Consider the following 24,241-nt stretch of genomic DNA (forward strand, 5'->3'; position numbering starts at 1 on the left):
GCATCAATATGGTGATGGTAACTGAGACAAGTTATCTCATGGCCACCCTTATTAAAGACTGATGCTGCTCCATGGAGCCTCCTGGTCCTGTTTGATGTTACAGCCCTGGGAATATGCTCCAGGCTCCCAGGAAGAGGCTTAGCCCAGGGTCCCAAGAAGCTTGCTGGGTGCCAAACCCCACGCTCCCCTTTCAGCAGGCACAAAAAATGCCAGCTGAGCTGCATGGCCTTGAGCAGCGTGACTCAGCTCTGGTGTAAGCAGTCGTTTCCGTGTTTCTATCTGAGGGATGAACTCATTTCAGGGCAACTATTCCACAGTTTGGTGCATTACATGTTTGCATTTGCTTGAAGCAGGATATGAGAAGAAGCCACTAGTCTGGACTCATTAAACGCACTGTCAGGCCCTTTGTGTTGACTGTATACTGTATTTGCAACACATTTAGTATGAACCATTCACATAAGATTCAGACTCAGCAGTATAAGGCCTGAAGGCTAATTTATGAAATCCTGTAAATGAATTAGGTGCAAGGTAAAACAGTGCTGATATTGAATATTGAGGTTAAGTTTTTCTTTGCTTTAGCCACAAGCAAGACTAGCTAAGAAGAGAGTATGCGTAACAGCAATACAAACATGACAGCTCCCCACATTACAGGAATAAACTCTTCACTGGATTTAAGTGTTGTCCATTTAGATTTTTATGCGTATATGTACTTTGAAGGACTTTTTCAGTTTTTAGTACAGTTGGACACATTTTTTTCTATCACAAGCATTGTTTCCTGTTGCTATAAAAAACCCCCTTTACTAAAACTCAAAATAGCAGTTTTAGGGAAACAAATAAAACCACGAGTTTTAGTTTTACTTTTACATTAAAAAAAACCCCTGAAGCGTTTTCATGACATTTGGACGGATGTAAATAAAAAAAAAAGAAATTAATTTCTTGTAGTAAGATACTGCTAGGTTTTATAAGTTTTCATCCTTACACAGCTCACAATAAGTCAGTAACTATTTCAGTAGAAATGGGTTTGCACTGCTGAGTTTTTTGCAAAATCTGTCTAAAAATTAGCCCTGATTTTTCTCATAGAAATTCAAGGTCTAAAGAGTATTCAACTCATTGTGAGCTCTCCCCAGTTACATGACATGTTCAGAGAAAAGCAGTAGTTGTCTTATCTTCAAAAACTGTTTCTGGGATCATTAGAAGAATAAAGAAAAAAAAAAGCATGCCAAAGGAAGGCAATGAGTTCCTCCTCCAAACATAGTTTAGATGTTGGTCTTTAATGGCTTCTAATTTATTGAGCTTGTGCATACAAACAGACACAGAGCTGGGCAGAACCCTTCATTGCCAAAATTTTTTTACCAAGACAAGTGATTATCTAGCCCCTGGTCATGTTGAGTATGCCAAGCTTTACCAAGGAGCAAGCAGTAGGTTGGCTTTGGGAGAGGCAGAAGAGACTCAGCAGCAAAAGGACACCAAGCATAGAGTAAGTGTTGGTGTCTAAGTCTTCTCATATTACCCACACCTGCACACAGTCTTCACTGCTGCCACACCACACTAAAGTGTTTTGACCCCAAACCTGCATGTAATATGCTACTGCTACCAAGATGTCTGCATGGTAGTAAAAGAGGCAATGGAAATATATGGTTGTTCAGTCTGGGGTATGAGCAAGAACATGATTTTCTGCATGTTCTCCTGGTTTGAAATTCACCACACATTTACATAGTCCCATGATACAACAAAACAAGGCAAACTTGGCAGGTGTGGGTCAGGACGGAGAAGAGAAGAGCCACCAAGAAGTGTGCTTGGTCATGCTGGAAACATCAAAAAGATCTCATGGTGCTCCTTCACCCTCCCACAGGCCCAGATCTTCACAGAGGGTCCTCTCCACTGCACAAGCCCACATCCTGTGCAAAGAGCCCGCTTTGTCCCAGTGGTGTCTGCTGGGACTTGGTGAGACACGCAGTAATCCTGCTGTTTACTTCAGGGTGGGCAGGGTAAGCATTGTGGTCTTCACAGAAAATCATCACGCTGAATTTGCACAAGAAGAAAAGGAAGACGTGACTTCATTGATCCACGTCTGTGTTTAGTGAACAGAAACAATTGGAGGTTTATTTTGATGTGTGTTGGTTGTGTTGATGTTGTCATTAATTCCTCTTCAAGGTGTGCTCAGTCTTTTGTTAATAAAGAGATAATAAGCCCGTAAGTCAATATGCAGATGCTGTGATTAGCACTGTAAATTGCTTAGTTGATGCTCTTCTTTTAATGTGGGAGCAGAGTATTTTGATAGCAGTAAAACCTTCCATTTACGCTAGAGCCATAAATAATTCAATACCTTATAACAATGATATTTGGGACTCATAGTAAGAGCATATTCTATTGAAAAGATTCTCAGTAGAAACCATAAGGACTGTTCTATTAATTTTTGTCCCATAGAAAGCATGTTTTCCCTAAAATTTAAAATCTTCATCAGAACATGTTGATTTTGTTAATATTCCTTTGCCTTCTCAAAATGGGTTTTCATAGAGAATCAAAACCTTTTAGTTGGGTGAGTTAAGCAAGAAGTTATCTACTACCGGTTTCGTACTGCTGATGAGACCTGTAGGTTAGGTGCCTGCTGTGCTACTCCTTTCCATGGACCATCCCCCTCCTTGGCCTATGCTGCCCACAATGCTGCCAAGACCCTTCTCTCCACATCCCATCGCAGGGGTGTCCCCGTCAAAGGCACTGGGGGAAATGTGTGGTCCAGCTGAGAAGGATGGTGAGAGCATGAAGTAATAGAATTACATTAGCAAATGCGCCTTAATATTTTACTGCTTTAAAAGGCTCACTTCAGTTCATTTTAATGGATCAAAATGTGTCTAAATGCTCCATTTTGACCAAAACAGGCTTCTTCCTCGTTTCTTAGCAGAACGTGTAAAGAATGATTGTTAGTTGGACTTTTTGTTTCATTTCAGGATGAAAGAAAAAGCAATATCAGAAATCCCTGAGGAAGGGAACTTTAAGATTTTTGATGAGCTCCAAAAACTGACTTGCAAAGAAGCTACTGACAGAGTCAGTTCCTCAAGCAGGATAAATCACTGTAAGGCTGCTAAAGATGATAGCACTATGATGAATTATACCAACTGTTGACTGCATCCTGTATGCTCTCTCTGAGCTGAGCACCTGATGATCTTCTATGTACCGATAAAAAGAGCTGTATTTGGCATCTTTACTTACCTTTCATCACATCTAATCAGAATCACACTATCTGTACCAATACCCAAGGCTGCAGCTCCTTTCTTCACAGAAAAGTGACTCTGAAAAAATACATTTATTATTACTTATTATTTTTATTATTATTTCTTATCCAATTTAATATAAAACACTACACTTGCAAGCCCTTTGGCAAGCAGTCCCACACAGGCAGTAATTCTATTCATAGACTTTTTGGAAACCAATCACTGTAATTTGAGGCTTCGTATCAGGTCGCTACAGTCAATTAGAGAAACAGCAATCACTCTAATCTGGATTTACTCCTAGAATATTAAATACACAATTGTGGCTGATGATGGACCCAAATTCTGTCCTTGATGCATACCTGCAGCTTCTATTGCTTGTACAGATTCAGCTATGAACTTGATTCACTGAAACAAAAAATTCTTCCCTAGAGAGTTCATTTAGTTCGTAGCATCCAGAGTGATGTGCTTCTGCTGTATAACTTCTGGCCAAATAATATACTGAGAGAAATTAAGATAGGAAGCCTAATTGTGATTTCATGCCAGTGAAAGCTAGTAATAACCCCCATTAATAAATAGAGCTACTGCAGTTTAAAATCAGAACTGGGCTATTAGTAAGACTATTACTTAATCTGTACGTACAGAATAAAAAGTGGAAGTTATATACTGGAGTGCAAGTCAGCCTAATTTTCTCTAGCTCATACGACTTAACTCCTGAGCCAGTGTTGGTTTATAATTCTAATTTAATTCCTAGTGATTATGATAATGAAATAGTTTTATATCAAATTATACCACCAAGAATCTGATTTTTAGTAACTCAAACACAGCTGTAACAATATTCTCCAAAGTAATTTTAACTACAGATTATTAGACTTTAAAAAAATGGAAATTCTTTGCATATACTACAGTACCATTAGCTCAGGATGTAACACTATAAAAAAGATCAAGGAGATAAAAATCTAACAGGGTTTTTTAGGTGTCTGAGATGTTAAAGAAGAAAGGAAGACACACAGTCTGCCGGAGCAGAGAAGCAGACCACAAAGCAGAGAAGTACTCACTATTGCTTTGTCAAGTGAGTATTTGGCTTCAACTGTAATGAGAGCAGTAGGGAGCTATAGGGGAAGAGATGGACACGACAGTTACACGTCTGCTTCCCTTAAAGGCCGTGAAGTCAGTGGGATTTCACTGCATACTTATGGGCTCCCTTCATAATGAACACTTTGAGAAATGAAAATCAATTCTAAATCAACTTTGTGAAAGAGAGAGTGGAAGAAGAGTAGAATTGCAACATGTACCTTCAATTTAGTAAGTAAAAAAACCCCTGTGTTTTAAAAATCACTCGGGGGTAATTATTGTTAACAGTCCTGACTACTGTGGTTTCCACTCCAAACTCCTTTTTTCATATGCCTGTATCTCACACCGTTTTGGTTGAAATGCCTCAAGTTTTCATGATGCCCATGGACAATTTGAAAATACTTCCTTCAAGTGAATGATGTTTTTCATACTAGCTTAGGTTTTTTTAATGCAGGGGGGTGGTATAGCTTTCCCCCATGGGGCATGGCTGCAGTATACCAACAATTTGTATTGAACAGCCATTGACCACCTTGTCTAGACCTAAAATCAGTTTTTAAGGCCCTAGTACAACAAACCATCCTAGGCCCTGAATTAAGCACATTCTGAAATGTAAACATATGCACGTCGGACTGACCTCTGCACAAGCTGATGATCAAATGAAATGCATACCCATGCGCTTAGATGAGCAACAAGGTATTTGTGCTTGTGCTTCAGTGTTTTGCTGAATTAGACTGGGTTCAGTGCAGCTAGCCTAATCAGGCTTAAGTCATCATGTAGGTTCCTCTGCAGTCTCGGGCGGGAGACAGGCACCTCCAGAGAAGGATTCATCCAGCATGAGGGTTGCTGTTTTGGAGCGGGTGCTGAATGACATCAGGTGAGGAGATTTCTACCCCTTCCCTATGGACCAAGCCCTGTGATATCTGCTGTCTGTGAGAGCGGGAAGTGTACAGCACCTGCAGGCACCAGTGCTCTGGAAACTGGTAAGATATTTGATTTTAACACACTGTTATTGTCTAGCCTATTAAAACCACAGGTTAGTGATATGCTCAGATTAGATACGGAGTTTGCCCTGCTGTGTTTCTAGCTGGAGTCACAAAGTGCTAGGAAGTATTTACACATTGAACATCATGGGCCTGCTCAGCATCACACTGATATTTTTCATGGCACGTACTTATTTCATGAAACCAAATTTTTGAACAAACACATTTCCATGAGCTTCATCAGCTTCACTAAAATCAGTGGACTTTTCCCAAGTACAAATGCACCGTAGATTAAGGCTTGGACTGGGACCAATCCACAAACTTCTGTAAGTGGAAGATACTGAAGTCTCTTCCCAGCCTTGCGGGTCTCCCTGAGCCCCATGGTGCAGCAGTGCAACTTTATGAGAGCAGGGAGGAGGAGAGGCCATGAGGAGGCTACCGGCATCAGGGGGCTTACAAAAAATTCCTAAGTTTAGGAAGATATCTTTGAACTTTGCAAAAATTGAAACAGAGCTAGAATATTGCCAGCATAATGTCAGTTCATTGATATGCTATGTTAAGCTAGAATTGAATTTATATACTTTAAAAAAGAAAATCTGGGTTTTTTTTCATGTATGACACAAACCGATGTGCACATATGGGGTAGTGTAATATATAAATACAGGTAGAGAGATAGGAGTGAAGAGTCAGATACATTTCACTGGGTTTTCAGTAAATGACATTATATTGATGAATTTTGCTCCTTATTCCATACTAGTTAAAATAGATTTACTACTGTAATTTGTTTTTCTAATAGAAAATAGAACTATTCAAAATGCCTTAAAAAAGAAAATACGGATTTGAATGGTTTACTATGAGGAAGAAAATTAAGCCCATGTGCCCAAAGGCATCCACTGGAATATGGCCAAGCTCAGCTGCCTCATTGAGAAGTCTCATGGCACTGCTAAAACAGCATTGAGGAAAAAAATGAATGTAGTGCTGATAGCTCAGTTGCCTGAAGGCTTTTTACAGACTGAAGGGAACTCAGTGGTCAGGAACCAAAACACGTTTAGGGATAAATTGGGAAGAAATACAGAAGTCTGTGCACAGAAGGGCAAATGCAATTACACTTTCTAAACAAACTTTGAATATGAAATTGCTCAATCTGAGTATACAGTCACAGATATATGACTACTGTTATGTTTTCTGTCTCAGGGTAACATCAGAGGAATTACTCCAACTGCCTGAGAGGCTCTAGAAGAGCCAGGATGAAAGTGAAAATGGAGAAAATATAGTTTTAAGAGCAAAGAAAACTTCCCTAATGATGATGACTATTAAACTTTGTTTTAATATTCCTGGGATGGTGCTGAAAATTTGGTTGCCTGTGTCATATAAAGGCGAACACAGAGAAATATAAAGGTCAAAGAGAAGGAAAGGCTTGCAGAAATAAGCCTGGTTAGACAGAACTACTGACAGATTCAGCTGGGCTAACGGGGAAGAAGGACATTAATTGTGACCCCTTTGGGAATATGGGGGCTACAGTTTGGCCAAGCAAGGAAGTGAGCTTGAACACCATCTTTCACGACACAGCCATGTAGGAGTTACGCAGATCTGAAGTCTTATGGTGGGAGAACCAGGGTCAAAAAGGGAGGATGGGGCAGACTGCCTGCTGCCAGTCCTGAAGGAAAAACCAGGCTATGAGAAGCCGGCAGGACCGGAGTCTCACCACTGTCCTGTGCTCGCCAGAGGCAGGACGACACGCAGGTGGGAGTGGGCTGTCACTGCGGCTTTCGCCCTCCCTCCCTTCATGCGGTGCTACACTGCAAAAGGGTGCATGGAAGACTACAACTACATCCCCAATAGAGAGGAACCTCAATTCATCTCTGAAAAGAAATGTGGTTAAAATTCAATGGTGAAGGAGAAGGCATAGAGTATTAGTCAATATTAGTGACAAAAGCGTATTATTAGTCAGGAAAAAAAAATGGTGATCTTGAGCCAGGGGAATCTTCCCTTTGTCTAAAATGTCAAATGCTGTTAGGAATAAGTTTGTTTGCCTGATAGCCATTTTTTCATAGTTAGCTTTGTAAAGTAAGAACACATTGTAAATTTATTAAAGGTGCAATAATGAATAGGCCTTTTGGAAAAAGGAAGAATTAGAATAATTAAAAATGTTATGATGCTGAAAAGTATGGCATTGTTATCTTAAATGAACAGTGCTTCAATATACAGATGCTCTTATTTTTATAGCTTGACAAATTAATTGCTCATAATCTGGCATGGCTGAAGCTGTCAGGAAGAACCATCCTAATGCTGTGAGCCCCAGAGGTCACTGCTGGTTTTTCAGATTGCAGTTTCTCCCTGCTCACATAAACCCAGAGTGGCACAAGCTTTGTGGAGGGAGCTCATCAGCAGTGAGTTCCCAAATGCTGAGCAAGCCGAGCCATCCAGCAGCCAAAACTTCTCCAAGGTCTGCAGGTTTGGTTGCTGACACCCCGGTGCTCTGCAGACCTGGACCCCCAGCCTCACCCCATCAGCCACACACCAGCAAAGGAGGCACACATGCTTTCCTCTCCATCGCCCCTGGGCTTTAAACATTGTGGGATCCCTGGATGTGTACGCTGGGCTACTTCTCTCTTAATTTTAATCATCTAAAAATGTGTGTCTGGTCTAGGCTTGCTGTCCAGGCTCCCTCAATTAGTGGGGAAGAAAAGGTACCTCCAGAAGGCACCTCATCCCTGAGGCTTTGGCACCCATTTTAGACTAGGATGAGTTGTCTTCTGCAGATCTTGCTCTCTTTTTATTGGCTATAAAAAGTGCATAGTCTAACTCAGATTAAAGATTTACACTTCAGGTGATTAAAGTTAAGTAAGTGACATGAATCCTATCTTTAATGTCTCATTGTAAGCTACAGCTTTTCTTTCAATTATCTATGAAAAGAGTATACTGTATCCTATCACATTTTTAAATACACTGTAAATGATATATATGTTTGCTATTGTTTCCTTTAGCTACTGCTATTCAGTTTTTAAAGTTATTTGTTAATGTCAGGGGAGAAATGAATATATTAATGTTTCTGCACAACATACTAGTATTTCCATGTCCTGCATTTTTGAGATATAAAACTTCATACTGCTTTTCTAATCCAGCAAGACTCACAACTTGTTTTTTTCCAATGCGGATAGTTTTAGAGCATTATCTGTGGATAAGAAACGTTGCATTGAGTTCAGGAGGATCCTGTGGCAGTGTAAAAGTCACGAGATATCAACCAGATGAAGGATTAGACCCAAATGATGAATGTCTCCTTTGGGACAGGCTGCCTTAGAGCATTGCTTTTCTGGAAAATGGTTTTACTTTGATTTGAATGGAGTTACTTGAATTAAGTTGCTCCTCAAGTAAGACCAACTTTTTCACTGTTTCCCTCTGGCTTCAAATACCACCAAGCAATACTTTTCTAGTTATTATGCACTAGGTAATGCAAAGAAAGAATGTGTGAATCCATGAGTTTGATTTTTAGTTTCCTTAGGCGGAAACGAAAACGCTCCCTACTTACTCTGCATGCTTAGAAGTGTAACTTACAGCTTCGTAATTTAAGCCACCAAATGGAAAACATGATCGCCAGGCTCCTCAAATCTTTCCCTAGAAGTCCCACCACAGTGGTTATCCCTCGGAGAGCTTCTTGCAGGTGGCAGTCCTAGAAACTGCCTCCTAAGTAGCCTGGCTAGAGGGCAATGCTAGGTGCCATGAAGTGGTGGGACTAGAGATCAACTTTTCATTCTGCACCGAAACCAAACCAAAATCTTCCGTAGGCTGTGTGAAATGGAGTTCTGTCGAGCTGTCTGCTTTGAGACAGAAGTCACTTTTTAATGTCCTTCTGTCTCAGAGCCAAGAACCTCCATCTTAGATTTCAGAAACTGTTCAGACAAAAGCTTTGCCAAAGCCACTCTTCTCCCACAGCTACTGGTGTAGTTTGCTGTATTCCCTGCAAGTAATGGGGCTCGTCCACGAGGGGAAATCAGCGTGCAAGAAGCTGAAGCGGTGATTTATTGCAAACCGCCTCCCCTGATCTAATTGATGTGTGGATGCTGCGCGCACTATGGCTGCGAGGGTGCTCCCCTACCACTGCAGACAAGCCACCTCTCACAGATGCTCCCAGTGCTCCAGAGAATAAGCTCCCTCTGAGTATGTCCGGCTGTCTACAATGCTGACACCTTACACTTAAGCTGCCAACAGACCCTCCCTTCACAGTCAGTGGCTGCTGGAGCCATACTTCCAGTGAAACCTTGGGCAGGAGCCGTTTCACCCCGAGAGCAGTGCACATGGGGGGATGCCAGAGGCAGAGACACCCTCTCTGTGCTCCCCTGGCTCTCTAACTGGATGAACTGCCAGTTCTTACCCTGTGGTTTCTCTTCCAAAACTAAGACAGGAGTTGTATTGCTATTTCCCTGGGGAACACCTGACAGGCGTTCCTCCCTGTGGTGGCTGCTAGAGGGGGTGGGAAATCAGGAAAGCTGATGTGGCCTACATGAGCACAGTCTTGCTGGGTTGGAGAACAGCAGAGGTGACAAAATCTCTATGTCTTCCCAATTATGCCGAGCTTTTTTTCATTCCCTGAACTGTGGATTGAGTCTGTATAGCCCCCAATTAAACATCGAGTCCATGTAAAAGGTGCAAGTCTCTTCAGCTATTTTTATACTATCAAATAAAAAGGCCAAGGACTGTTTTGTAACCTGAACCCAACTAGTTCTCTACAGCTAAACTTTTCCACTCTGCACCCCTTTCCTCCTCAGAGTACAATGACTTTGTCCTTTTTGCCTGCTAGGGGTGATCCCTGCTCCATGCTATTCCCAGCTCCTGCTGGATGCTATCAAAGGGAGTGTTGGTTGGCCAGGTCAAAATGACAACATGGAATGGGTTAAAATTCAATAGGACTTGCCTTATAGACAAATGGATCAATGAAAATGTTCTGAGAAGGCAGCTCTCCCTTTCAGCCGCTTTCTCCACACTGAAAAAGGGATGTGCTCAGCTGAACACTCACAGCAGCCTAAAGCTGATGCACTGGGACACAGGAGGCAGCCTTCATCTTAGATTTTTCATTGTGTTTGAAACGATAAGACTAAAATAGGTTTTTACAAATGGTATCCATCACTTTTATCCTTCCGAGTCAAGGTCTCTTGTGTCACGTGCAGTCCAGAACAGCTGCCCTGAAGGACATTACTCTGCTCCTGCACCAGTGCAGATGAAAGAACCACTGATGATGCACTGGTGAATACAGAGGATTGACTTAAGTCCTGAGCAAGTGCATCTCAGTGAAATTATACCTGCACCAAGACCAACCTAATCAGTTACAGTGTACTTCACTGTACACTGTTTCTGTGTACTGTTTCACTTCACTGGTGAAACAGAAATAAACAGAAGCAGAGTGAGAGATAAGTCACAGTCCTACTGAACAGTTTGGGGAAGATCTGCTTACTGGGAACACTGGAATAGTCACATAACCTATTTTAGGCACCTAATGTAGGTTGTGTATGTCAGGAGGCTGATCTCTGTGTATGGTCAATGCACAGAAGTAGGTGAACCCCTCCTGAAGGTGATTCAGAACATCTGAATTAAGGAATATTTAGATTCCTAATTTGGATGCTCTGAGCTTCCCTCCAGAAGTGCCTCTCTTCCCTGATTATGCAGAGAGTGAGACTCCTAATTTAGGAACATGATGCACTCCTAAATTAGGAAGGGAACTACTTAGAGCTGTGAATTACTCCCTTCTTCCCTTCTCCCCCACTGGCAGCTGAACCTATCACGGCATCAGATTGAGGCCAGATTCTGATTACAGTAATATTGGTGGCAATTGTGGTGTAACTTCATTCGTTTATAGTAAAGGAAGCTCTAGATTGTTAGAAATGAAAATGGAGTCCAGTCTGTGATGCTAATATTCTTGTCTGACAATTGCTGATATTGGAATCTTTACTTCTGTCTGAAAATTTTGAGACAAAAATGTCAATGTTTCTAAACACATAAAGTAGCTTTAAGCTTTGTTTACTGTCATGCCACACACGCAGAGCATGAGGAAATTATAGTATCCAGTTTACAGACTGCTTGTTCCACAGCCATCATCTTACAAGAGCATCCAACTATGGCAGAGAGAAACCACAATCAGGCTGGGGAGTCTAAAAGGAAGTAGAAGATCACCGTGACGTGATAAATGAGACAAATGACATTCTCATATCTTAGTGTCCTTTCAGGTTCTGCAGGACATTTCCTACCTAAAAAGGGGATGGTACTTCTGGGCCTCTGCAATTCCTGTAACAGTCTCTGCTATTTTGAGGGTTAAACCCTGATCCCACATCCTTTGGGCAAATAAGAGTTAAAGGACTCTGTCTTCACTTAGCATGGTTTCTTAACTTCCCTAGAAGATGCGCATGTATGTAAAGAAGTATGTAAACATACTTTATAAAAACCTTGATTGAGGAAGTGACAAAACTGTAATTTCAAGATTCTTTTAAAATGTAACAGATTTCAGATGCTGTTCTATGGATTTGCTATTATATTTGATTTTAGAATGTTTAATTTGCTAAGGGAACTGCTTCTTCCCTGGCATGAAAACACAATTATTAAAGCTCATTTCATTATTTTTGCGACTGATAGCACAATTTGGTTCTTTGTTTAACATTCCATCGCTATGAATACAATGGAATTTTCTAATGATTAATAGGATTTATTATTTTAAATAATCATGCTGAACCTTATTTGCAAGACTTATTAGGTCTGTAACTTCCATATGAATAATGCATCTCTAGCTGTACAGCCAACTTTGGAGAGTTGCTACTCATTTGTAGAATACCCTGCTCTCCGACTGCTTTGGGGACAATTATTCTGCAATGTGGAGCCCACAGTTGTGTATCGCATCTCATCCTACTGCCATGAAAGGCATCCTCAGAGTGATTTCCTCCCAGACATTTCTGATCAGTTTTTAGGACACTTTGCTCTTCACACTCGCACAGAATGGAAACACGTTCTCTGATAAGTCAAAAAAGGTAGCCAGGAGGATGCTGTCACCTAACATGGATGGCATCTTGCTGAGCCCCAGCCATGAAAGAGTCCTTTCTGGCCAGGCCCACACAGTTGGAGAGAAATTTAGAATGGGACCATGAAGCCTGAAGAGAGCTCACAGCCCCTCCTGGGTATAACCTTTCCTTTTCCCCTTCCTCCTGCACACGCATTCTCCACTGTAAGCCGCAAGGAGGTTTTAACTGGCCATAAACCCAAAACAACCCCCACAATACAGACAGAAATATGACTTCTGTATGATTGTTCAAAGAGCAAAAAACCCTGTGTTTCTCCCATGAGGACCACTCTGATTTCTCCTGTGCCCACCTCCCCTCGCTGCTTGCACCGCCAGATCCCGTCAGTGCCTGTGATGAACCCCGGTGTGCTGAAGCTTTTGCTCACAGGCAGAAGCCCACAGTAAAGCCCAGTTCCCCACCGTATACCGCAGCTGCTCTGCTGTACACACACACAGCATTTCCATAATACTGTCTTCATGTATGTTATCACCCTCTCATTAAATAATAGCAGAGTGGTTTCGGCTAGAAACATTTTGACGCACAGTGATTTTCTGTTCCCCCAGAGTGACCCAAACAAAAGACATTCCTGGCAGAAAGTGCTGAAGCCTGACGATGAGCTCTCATCGTTTGATGTGGTCCTTACCGTTCACATCGACATTTATACAGACACAAGTGAGAGCAAAAAAATGGCAGCGGTTTGTAGAACCTGCTCTCCCTGGGTTTCAGCCACAGATAACCGCACAGCTCATCCCTCTATATATGAAAAAGCCAGCCCCTTCCCGTTCTTTTATTCCCAGTGAAGGAATAACAGAAATGAAGACAGTTGGGTACAAATTCCCATTCGGCTATTTTCTTCATCATAAATTCATACAAGCAGATGTAACAGATAGGAAAAAACAGAAACACATACATGTTCTGATGTGAAGGCAACCAGTCTGGGAATAGTTGCCATTCCTTTTTCTTTAACTTCTGGGAACATCTTGAAACGTGCAATCAACATAGCATACATGTTAGATATGGCACCACCTGGAGTCCACAGTAATATACTGTTACTTTTTCTATGCATTGTAATATTATTGCAGAACAAACGACAAGTCTTGCTACAGTTTTTCTAACTCTAATGTTAATGTTTCTGCCCAATGGCAGATTCTTCTTCCTGATGCTCCCTCACAGCTGGGTTGTGTAATAACAGGATCTACTACACCCAAATAACAATTTATACAAAAAGTACTGCTGCAAAAAATGATGGGGGTTTCCTTTCATCCTCATTTTTGCTACCATTTCTCCTTTAGTCCCCAATCTTATCTTTCCATATGCCATCCACACATAATCCTTACTCTGTTCCACCTCCCAAGTGGACGCCACCACAAGGCAACTTCCAAGTGCAACCTAAACTGTGCTCTCCCCTCCCAAATTTGGGTGGTGTTTCATGCCCTGGCTCTGAGGAAACCCACACAGTGAGTCCCAATAGACACTATCTTCCGGATAACTGGAGTGGGGGGAGGGAAGAGAAAGGAAAAAGGGTCATTCTAACAAACATTTTTCTTTTTATTTGTCCTCTGATGGGAGCAAGGGGAAAAGGTTACATGTCCCTAACACCATCCTTAAAATCACTGGCATACATTGACTTAAAATACCCATTTCAAGATGGGTATTTTACCCATTTCAAGATGAGTATCGGGTGACAGCTCCAGTATTCTGTTCCCATATTTCAATTATCAATGCATAAATTAAAAATGAGCACTTTGTTTTTCCTTTCTGATATTTTTACAAACTGAGCCTCTGTGTCTACAGTGGAACAATGTTTGGTTATACATTAATGCTGCATGAGCACTATGGGAATATAATGCAGAACCTGAGGCAGAGTCTCAGTACTTTTACATATGTACGCACATAAACACACACACACAGAGACACGTATACATAAAATCCACCAGTTTTATCCTGTATATATATACTATATATATATATACAGACTGATTATATATTTATGTTTATGCACATATATTTATATAAAGCAAAGGTGTATACTGGTCATGCTTTTAGGCTTTTAAATGAACAGGTCAGAGTGCAGCTGAGGTAGAGTTCAACTAACCCAACTTTCATCCATCTAAAAATGGAGTGAAGAGCACAAGACAGGCACTTCCAGAAGATGGTTCAGTTCATCCTAAGGTAGCTGCTTGTGGTAGGTGGGATGACTTTCCCTGCAAACACATCCACCCCTCTCCCTTGAATATATGGGAGCTGCTGTAACTAGCTCAGGGTAGACACCCAATGCTTGGACAGCCAAAGTGAGGTAAGATAAAATCCACCCTTTAAACAGATCAAGGTAGCTCTGCTGAAAGCAGCGACGTTACACCAGCAGGGTATATGTGCTGGCGAATTTAGTATCGTTTTGACTTTTGTAAGATTTGTATTTATCCCACTGGAGATATATATACTGTTCCACAGCCCACAGAAACCATGCCCTTCATTTCTAATCAATGTCCTAGCTTTGCTCTTGCAGTGAGGCTGCCTCTGCTCTGGGCTTTCCTGGACATCACTGGTCCTCCTGTGAATCCAAGGGAAAATGCCACAGAGGGATGGCATTGCTGGCATGGGGGTCAGTACAGATCGGGCTTTTTCTTCCCCCTTCAACTATCTTGAGAGGTATGAACATATTTCTACACCTCTTTTCACAAACGACAAAACAAGAAATGGAGAGATTAAGAGGAAATGCTCAGGTACCTGTCCCTAAAAAATGCAGATGTCATGTAACGGCTGCTGTTGATGATTTAGGTGACTGAACTAAGGTGTCCAAGTTGAAGAAATTTGGCCTATATTGTCTGAAGTCATTGGCTCAGTGTCAAAAGAATCAAGACTGAAATGTTAAGTTTCTTCAATACCAGGCTCTCCTATTAGTATTTATTACCTAGTCATTTAACCTTAAGCTTATTAATAACCCCGCATTCTGCCTTTAATTTTGCAGCTGTGTTTACACCCACAGTTAATTGCAGGCAACAAAACACACCTACAGAATTTGGAAAACCTAATCAGGCCTTTATGCTTTGCATGTATTGATACTGTATATTTCATTCCAGAGAATGCAGAGAGTGAGAACCTTTTCTTTGCAACAGTAATGTCTTCAGCTGAAGCCGTGACAGTTTGAAATGAGAAGACAGCACAGAGATGATTTTGATTATTGCCTAAAAAAGCAGAACCTCCACACTGGGTATTGCTGCCTTAAGAGAGTGAATTAGAAAGGTGCACTTTGCACAAACCAGAAATTTGCAGAGAAAGAAAGGATGAGAGGGGGCAGCACTGCAAACGGCCAGCACAGGTATGCGCCTGCCAGAGAGCTCGTCCCCATGCAGGTTTCAGCTAGCTGAAGTGAGCTCCAGCATCTGACATGCTAGCAACACCCTGACTCCCCAGGTCAGGCAGGGACCTCTCGCTGACGCAGGACGGACGGCAGTTCCTTCTGAGGCATTCATCTTTCCTGACTCACACTATCTCAAGCACAGTTTGCCAGACTTGGGCAGATCTGGCGCATGCACTGAGCCTTTCACCTCCGCCTGCTACCCGTGCCCAGCCTCTGCCCACCACGTCCGCTAAGCAGCATTGCTATTGCTCTTCTGTCCCCGACCAGCCCGGCAGGGCTATTGCAGCTCAAGCCTGCAAGGTGAGGAACTGAAGACCAGCTGTACTGAGTCAGGCCAGGGACTGGACAGTAACCAACCACTGTCCAGTTTCCAAAAACTTTGGCTTAGGTCCTAGGCTCGTGATACACGTTTAGATGCTGCTCTGTGTGATGGAGGCCACGGGTTTTGTCAGGACCTCTAAGCACTACAGTAAAAGCTGTCAGAACTTTTACTCTCAGTGCTTTTTAAATAAGGACTCAACAAGAAGTAATGTAAATTCTTCTCATCTTTTTCTCCACCTCTGTGGAAAGGCCCAGGACAAAACTCACACACTTCCCATGTGTGCATTCAGATGTGAGAAGTTGAAGACGAGCCTTGCCTGATCTTCTGCACAACATGAACTTTACCATTCATGCCCTCAGACAGCTGCACATCCTAGGCTGTTATCACTGAGGCCTTTCCTTTGCTCAATAGTCCAAACACTCTTTCCCTCTCCATTAGGTCACTGAACTTTCTTTCCAGAAGGGCTCCTTCCTCACCAGCTATCAGTCTGTTCTCTTTTGACAAGCCAAGATACCATGCCCAATGTAAATTCTTCAATTTTTTGCAATTTGGTGGGAAAGATAGGCCAAAATTTTTAGCAATGAAATTCCAGAGTAAGGTAGGAGGTGACAAAGAGTATAAATCAAAAGACTAAGTGGAATGATTAAAAAAAAAAAAGTCTTAACAATGTCGTGTTTGACAGAGTCAATGATTTCTCTACAGTTAATCACACTCATTTTTTGCCTTATTGACTTGCCCTGACGGAACCAGGTTTCTGAGCCTTTAAGCACTCAGATTAACTAGCCACCTAAGTACCCCCACTGAGCTCAACAGGCCAGCTCACACATGGAAAGCTAACTGCAGACTGTAATGTTGGCAGGATCTTACCAACTCCACTGAAATTACTTAAAGGGATGCTACGTCTTTCCCTCTTTGCTCCAATTTCCCCTGCGGTGATGGAGAGCATTGTTGTGTTTCTTCCCTCCATTATTAATAGAATAGTCTTTCTATTTCATGTAATCCATAAAAAGTGGGGGCAAAGCGAAACTGCAAGGCAAATGTCTCTTCTGATTATGTTTCCCATGTGCCATTACAGCTGCTCACAATGCAGTGCAATTTGCTCAAACAGACCCTCATAATCACATCCCTAAAATTCATAAACATGCAATACTTTATCTCAAAGAGGCCACTGGTGGTTACTAGCAAGTGTCCTCTCGAACATGCATATTTTAATTACGTTTACTCTTTAACTACAGGGATGTCATACAGCATAGTCTGAAAAATAAAGAAAGCTTGAAATATCATGTACCAGGTGAAAATATCCCATCGCCACAGCCCCCTGGCCAGCCAACCATCTCTCTCATTTTCCTTAGTGTGACATATTCCAAAAGTACAAACACTGGAGCAATTTCATAGGTGAACCTGAAATGTAGTAATGTCCATATTTAATGCTTTCATCTACAACACTAACACATCTTTTTCCAGTATTACATTACATTATAGCCACAATATACTCTATCTTGCACTGGACAGAGTTCTGTTTTACAATACTTTTGATAATCTTCCTTCTGATTTGACGTCAAATGTCTAGAAAGAGAAATGCTGAGAGCGCTTGAGACTCCGTTTCCACCCATTTCAGTGAAACAAATCTTGCCCACCTTTTCCAGGCTCAAGGCTTTGCCCTGTATCCAAGAGCTGCTGGGCAGAGCCAGACCTTCGCCTTGCAAAAACCCGTGTGCCTGTCTAGAAGCATACACGTCAGCAGTCCTGTTCATGATGACAAGACAGTGCATGAAGCTAAGCAAGTGCACAAAAATGCTTCCTAGTCACAAAGTGAAAAAAACTCCACATTTCAAATTCTGCACCTCTTTCTTACAGAAAGCAATGGCTCTAACTGCTCTGAGTATGGATTGTACATAACCCCTCTACATGAATGCCAACTGTTCACTTAGCAAACCTTCCATTTTACGTGTTTATGCACGCAAAATGCTAAAATATTTTCTTCTGTGTATTTTTTGGGGGGTAGCAAAACCAACATCATATTAGTACGATGACATTTTATAGAAGACAGCCTACAGGACAATGTTGAAAGTCTTCATGTAAATAGCTGTAGCAACCACTTAAAAAGCAGACAATTGTTTTTCCAGCAACCTTAACATAAAAGTATGCTTTCTTTCATTCAGCTACAGCAGCTAATATTTTAGAGTGTAACTGTAAATATTATTATGGAAAAAAAATCTGCTACTTACATATTAGTATTTGCTGCTGATGTCAGCCAGTCTGCTGCCAATCCAACCATGTCCAATCCAGTTGAAAGTTGATTAAAATATCTAGGGTGCCCTGCGTAAGATGGAAAAACCTTATGTATCTTATACCCTGCATAAGATGTCCAAAACCAGGACAGTTATCAAAAGGCTGATGACTCTGAATGAAACTATTCAGTGCTGAACGGTATATTTACCTCCGGATTTCTATAGAGAAGGAAGTGCTTTCAAGGTACGAAACAAAGCAAACAGCAATAAATACATTTCTTGGAAAAGGCAGGATTTATCTTCTTTCTCATTCCAAACTCAGTAAAATCAGACTAATTACACTGAACGCAGAATAATTAATTCCAGCATTCCCTATTATCCTCTCAATATGCCTTGAAAATTAGCACATCACTGCCTCACAAAAATAGCTGTGTGCTCCCGTTACTGTGTCACATGTTGTCACTGGATGTGTTTTTGCCTGGCTAGGTTTGAAAGGCACGCACGAGACACCATCTGAAGAGCTTGCCAGTACATATAACATCAGTAATGAATGGCTAATGATTATAATAGACAGGGCGAAATGAGAAAATGGAACATTTTGGTGACTGCTTTGCACATGACTCAAAGGCTGATGATTGCATGAAGATGGCAGGGAAGGTGGCGGTCCTTGTCATTTCTTCCCTGTCAGAGTGCAATTACAAATGGCCTGGCTGCTCGCAATGGCGATTTTAAACAAACCCCAGGAAAACCAGCATTGCTGCCCCAGCAGAATGATGCACAAGAATATACTCAATGAGCTGACAGTCCATTTACCTGGTAAATCTAATTGGCTCCTGATTTTTTTCTAAAATCCTGTCAGAGATTTTTCTTAAAAACATGCCTTCAGCCATTAAACCCAGGAACCATTAAAACTCAGTTTTTACTAGTTGCTCCCCGCAAGCCCCTGTTAAGTGGCATAATTACTGGTACAAATTATGGATGGTTCACAATTACTTAAATGTCATCTTCAAAGGACAGTAGCTTCTGCTTGGAAAACACCTGTCCTGACCCACAGACGACATACTGTTATTGCCATCACAGAAAACAAAACATAGAGCGAAATGATTGAGGAAATGCAGACCCAGCACCAAAAGAAAACTTATCTTTGCTCTCTGGTGGCCTCTTATCAGGCACAGACACATGGCTGGCAGAACAGCACGGGGAATTGCTCCCCGGCCCCCACCTTGCACACACAAAGGCAGAGTAATTGGGCTGTGCGGGCAGACCAGAGCAGGGGATACGGGGCTGGGGGGGGGGCACACACGCAAAATCCAGCTCCCTGCACCCTTAACCTGAGACGAGCCCCATCCAGCCATCCAGCTGCCATCCAGCTGCCATCCAGCCTGAGTGCGTTTTGTACCGAGCCCTCCCCACCGCAGATAGGAACTGCCACCTTCCCCTGGTCCACGCTGCCCAGGACAGGCAGCCAAAGCCCCTCAGGCACACACTGCCGAGATCTAGCAGGATGAACAGGATCCGGCCGCCACCCCACATGCTCTCAAATGGGGTAGGTGGGCCTGGGGCACACGCGCACCCTGCCACCACTGCCAAAGCCACTCTTGCTTTGCAAATAAATCCACACGGAAAAGCTGGGGAATAGCAGAATTCATATTTGCAGCTGCAGTGTCTCGGCAGCTCTCTGTCAGCCCCGTACCCAGCCCCAGGCGACAGCCCTGTTGTCACTGCTTGTTTCTTCAAGGAAACCTCACAGCACACCTCCTGCTTTGGGAACTGCTGTAGGAACGGGGCCGGCTGCATGCAGGGGTCAGGGCAGCCGTACCCTGGAGTGAGATGGGGGAGCAGTCTTGTGCTCCTACAGAGACGTTAGTACAGGGAGAGCAGGAGCTGCTGGCAGAGCCCCCAGCACCTACACCTGTAACATGGCCCCCTCCACTCAGTGCCCTTCCCTTCTGCAATGTGGCTTTAACACGCAGTGGCAGAGAACGTAATGCCCCAATCTGACCCCAACCTCAGCTGCAAGTGTTTGTCCATCCATGTGACACCCTAATACGTGGGTGAGCTCTCTTCCCTCAGCTAGCTGGCCACAGAAAATTGTGGCTTTGCTTAAAATACAGGCTCCACCAGCCAGGTAAGACGAGTTTGCAAGAGATGCTCAAAAATCACTACCCGGGTGCCATCTGCCTGAAACGCACATCCTTTGTTATGGTTGTCACTGAACAAAGAGGTGACTGGAAAAAAAGACTGACAGGGTGCAGGGAGTGGGGGGAGATGTGAAAATAGGAGATTATGGCTTACTGGTTGGTTTAGCAATATACAACACATTTATGCATATCCCAGAGTAAATCGGGAGATGATGGGCAAGAGCCAGGGCTGAGGCACTAGGACAGCCAGGGATGGGCTTTCCCTGCTGAAGATGTGCCTTCATCCCACACCTTCTCAAACATGCTCCTGCTTGCGCTTGGTTTTAGGCATGGGCATCCCCTAGCATTAACATGCAGCCTCCGCAGCCTCAACAGGGAAGCGACAAGGGCCGGGCAAAGCTGGACAGCATGAATGAAGGCACGGCTGGTGGCACTGGGTTTGCCCTTGCTCACAGCCCCACCGCGTGCACGGCCTACTACCGGCATCAGGGCCTGCCAGGAGCAAGGCTGGACCAGCGCCAGCTCCTCACACCCTTCCTGGGGTTTCCAAGCCATTTTTAAATGCTCGCATTTCAATTTCCCCTGTGAGCATTGCACAGGAACTGAATTTCACATCTATCTTTCCCTGCATTTTCAGACGCTGCTTTCTATATTCTCTCAGATGAAATTCTCGCCAGAGGTGGATGCCTGGAGCTGGTAAGGGGGCAGAAAGCTGTGTGTGGCTCCCCCGTGCAACCCAGCGAGCCGCAGCACGCAGGCAACACCTGGGAGCATCCTACACCCGCCCCTCGGCCGAAAAATCAGCCATCTGGCTCCTTGAATCCCAACCGGGGATCAGTGCTGGGACTTGGGGATCCAGCTGTGAGGCTAATCTAAGCAATACAATTTATTTTCCAATCTGCCGCCCAGGTCCCTGCAGCCACACGCAGCCCAGGCGCTCCTCAGCCCAGGAGGGGCTGTGTCCGAAGGGCTCCTGCAGCGGGAATGGATGCAGACCCCTGCCGCCAGAAACCTCACCGCACTGTCCTTCCTCTGAGGGTAATTCAAGCGTTTCACTCTGAAGCTTGTGTGATGGGGGTGGCAAATGCCGAAGGGCTCTGGGTGTAAATCCCGCGCGTTTCGTGGCCCCCCCCAGGCTGGGGCAGCTGCCCCAGGGTGCGGAGGAGCGGCCCCAGCCAATCGAGGTGGATCCGTGCCCCCCAACCCCGCAGGCAAACCCCACCGCGCCACCACATCTTGCACAACCCCCCCAGCACCAGTCCTCGGACCTTGAAAGCATTATTTTCATTAAAACAAATAAAAAAATGCCAAGAAGGGAAAGCCTTGCATATTCATAGGGAGGAAGAGAAATGGTAACATTGTTTTAAAGGGTCTTTTTTGGATGCAGAAAATGAAATAGGTCCATTATGTGAAACAGGCTATGACAAAAAAAGATTAACGAAAATTGCTTAAGAAATCCTATTCTTTGATTTCCCAGATTCACAGATCCTGTGTGTCACAGCATTCTGTGAAAATGTTTCCTACCCAGACACATCACATGGATCACTGGACTGATCGACTTTGTTCCTGTGGACATCATTTATCTAACTCTTTATTCCAATATTTTACAGACGTTTTGACAGCACCCAATTCCTGCATCAAAAACATTCAGCTGGACATTTCCACCTCTAAATGAGGAGGATTACACAGATCCCCCCCAATATTTACTGGGATCATTCTGTTCTGTTCCCAAAAGGTGACAAAACCTGATTTTTGTTTTCCCCTCAACCTCTATCCACAAATCACCTTTTTGCCTCTTTCAGTAATTGCTACACATTTATTTTTAAGCAATTTCTCAGTAATTCAAATTTCTACTAAGAGCTCCCTGCACTCCACATTATTTCTCAATCGCAGCCGTAATTGTAGCTACGCTTTTTGTCCGCTCTGCCGCAGTTGATTTAATGTGTCCCCGGGTGCGGAGCCGGGGGCTTCCCCACGCCCGGGTGAGCCCCACGCTGCCGCCCCGCCACGAAGCCCACATGGGGGGGAGGTCCCATACATGCAGGAGTCAACCCACCCCTGTCCTCCCCAGTGAAAAACAACAACAACAAAAGGCTAGTGAAACAATACGGGCTTTGTTTCTATTGCTTGAGCCTAAAGTTGGAAAAAAACCCCAATACTCCTGTGGGCAGTTCAATCAAATTTTCCTATTTTTATGTCCTGCAGGTAAGGGGAGAGACACAGCAAATGGCCGCTCAGAGCTCCCATTTACAGGATGTTTATTGCGGTTTTGGCTGTTAAATGGGCTGGTCGCCCGACGCCCGCCGGTCTGCGGGGCAATCCCCGGCCCATCACATGTAAAATGGATGAAAAGGAAAGGAGGAAAGTCGCCAAGGTGGTGAAAAGGCTGCTCAGTGGCACACTCGGCAACTCCGACGCACAGAAGCATTAATTTTAAATCGGAAAGGGTGTGCGATGCTGCACCGAGAGCTACAGAGACAGGGTTGCTGGAGTATTTTATCATTTAGGAAAACGATTCTGTCTCTGCTAGAAATTGCCTGGAACTGACAAAACACAGTGGCTGCTTCAATCTTTAACGTTTCAAGCTAAAATGAAATGACACCTTTAATCAGTGGCTGAGACCATATAGGATAGAAAATTAACATGGCTATTACCTGTTTTAATCGCATACTTCAGGGTTGTTCGGCAGTTCAATAGAATTTCTTCCAAGGTCTGTGGCTGGTCTGCCAGTTCCCAGTTATATTCCTGGAGCAGCTCATTTGGGTAATGGAAATCAATAACTTTTGTTGATCTATCAAAACTTTTCACCACATACTGAAGTAAAATGTCCACAACGTCTTGTAGGAAAGACATAGTTGTTATTTCTCCGTTGCATGCCGGCAGAAGATCTGGAAACGGAGAAATGAAAAGTTAACTTCGTTTTACGACCGTATACACGGATTTCGGACAAAGGCTTCTCCCGTTTATGTTTAGGAAATCTTTCCACTGTGTTCAATACAAATAGACTTTGTTTTCATTTAATAAGCAAATCGTTAAGACTGAATTTTAAGCAACGTTCTGAGAGATAATAGTTAGGTTTTAATATCCTAGCTAAAATAGCAAATTTTGCCCACGGTATATTTCAGACCAATTTTTAAGACGATGAGAGAGAGTAGGGAAACAAGGAAAAAGGGAAAACGAATCCTGGGAAAAATAAAGATTGGGAAACAAACGCTACAAGAAGCACTCTAAAAACTGTCGTTTGCCTTGCAATAAAATACCTTCCTTATGACTCTCCAATGCAAGTAACTTGTTGATAATTTAATGCCTTTTTCTGAGGCGATGCTGCACGGTCTCTCAGTGCGCACACTGACATCTTTTGTTTAAACCGAAGTGCGATGGGTCAGGCGTAGCCGAGCTGTAGTGGAACCCCCTAATTTGGGGTAACCCGGGAGCAGTCAGACAAGCAGCAGCTCAAGCGCACGGCGCCTGCAGCAGCTCTCCCACGGCGGGGCCAGGAAGGCAGAGCTCGCCCCCGTCTGCCGTGCAAACGGGAGCGTTTCTGGCCAGTGCATTTCTGCGGGGAGCTGGGATCTATTTACTAGCGGAGACGCTACCTCCAAGGTCGGAAAAGATGAAGTGCAAAAATACCTCCAATTAAAATAAATCAGTAAGAGAGCGCTCTTTCTCCCTCCTCCCCGCAAACCATAATTACATCGCAGGGACTTCAACGAGAAGGTCGCTGCTGTCAGTATTCCTTAGGAAGAGCAACCTGCGGGCTCCAGCACGCCGGGATTTTATTGCTTTTTTTTTTCGGGATCTTTTTTTGTTTGGGCTTTGGGGTTTTTTTGGCGGGTTTGAGAAATGCCCAGCGCCCGCGGGTGCCGGGGAGGCGCAGGAGCGG

At 43.5% G+C, this 24,241-nt stretch overlaps 1 protein-coding gene across 1 annotated transcript in view; it reads right to left on the reverse strand.

Annotated features, from left to right (window-relative positions):
* GAD2 (glutamate decarboxylase 2) overlaps positions 1 to 23,270 on the reverse strand; it is a 38,181-nt gene extending 14,911 nt beyond the window's left edge. Inside the window, exons 1-5 of the mRNA XM_019470994.1 lie at positions 23,013 to 23,270; positions 18,215 to 18,305; positions 17,275 to 17,387; positions 13,214 to 13,329; positions 3,211 to 3,290 (exon numbers count right to left, since the gene is read on the reverse strand). Coding sequence (XP_019326539.1) covers positions 3,211 to 3,290; positions 13,214 to 13,329; positions 17,275 to 17,387; positions 18,215 to 18,305; positions 23,013 to 23,211 — 599 coding nt within the window. The 5' untranslated portion in view covers positions 23,212 to 23,270. The remainder of the gene's footprint in view (positions 1 to 3,210; positions 3,291 to 13,213; positions 13,330 to 17,274; positions 17,388 to 18,214; positions 18,306 to 23,012) is intronic.
* Positions 23,271 to 24,241: the final 971 nt, after the last annotated feature.

Source organism: Aptenodytes forsteri, unplaced genomic scaffold (genome assembly GCF_000699145.1).
Source record: "Aptenodytes forsteri isolate BGI_AS27 unplaced genomic scaffold, ASM69914v1 Scaffold336, whole genome shotgun sequence".
Classification (NCBI taxonomy): Eukaryota; Metazoa; Chordata; class Aves; order Sphenisciformes; family Spheniscidae; genus Aptenodytes; species Aptenodytes forsteri.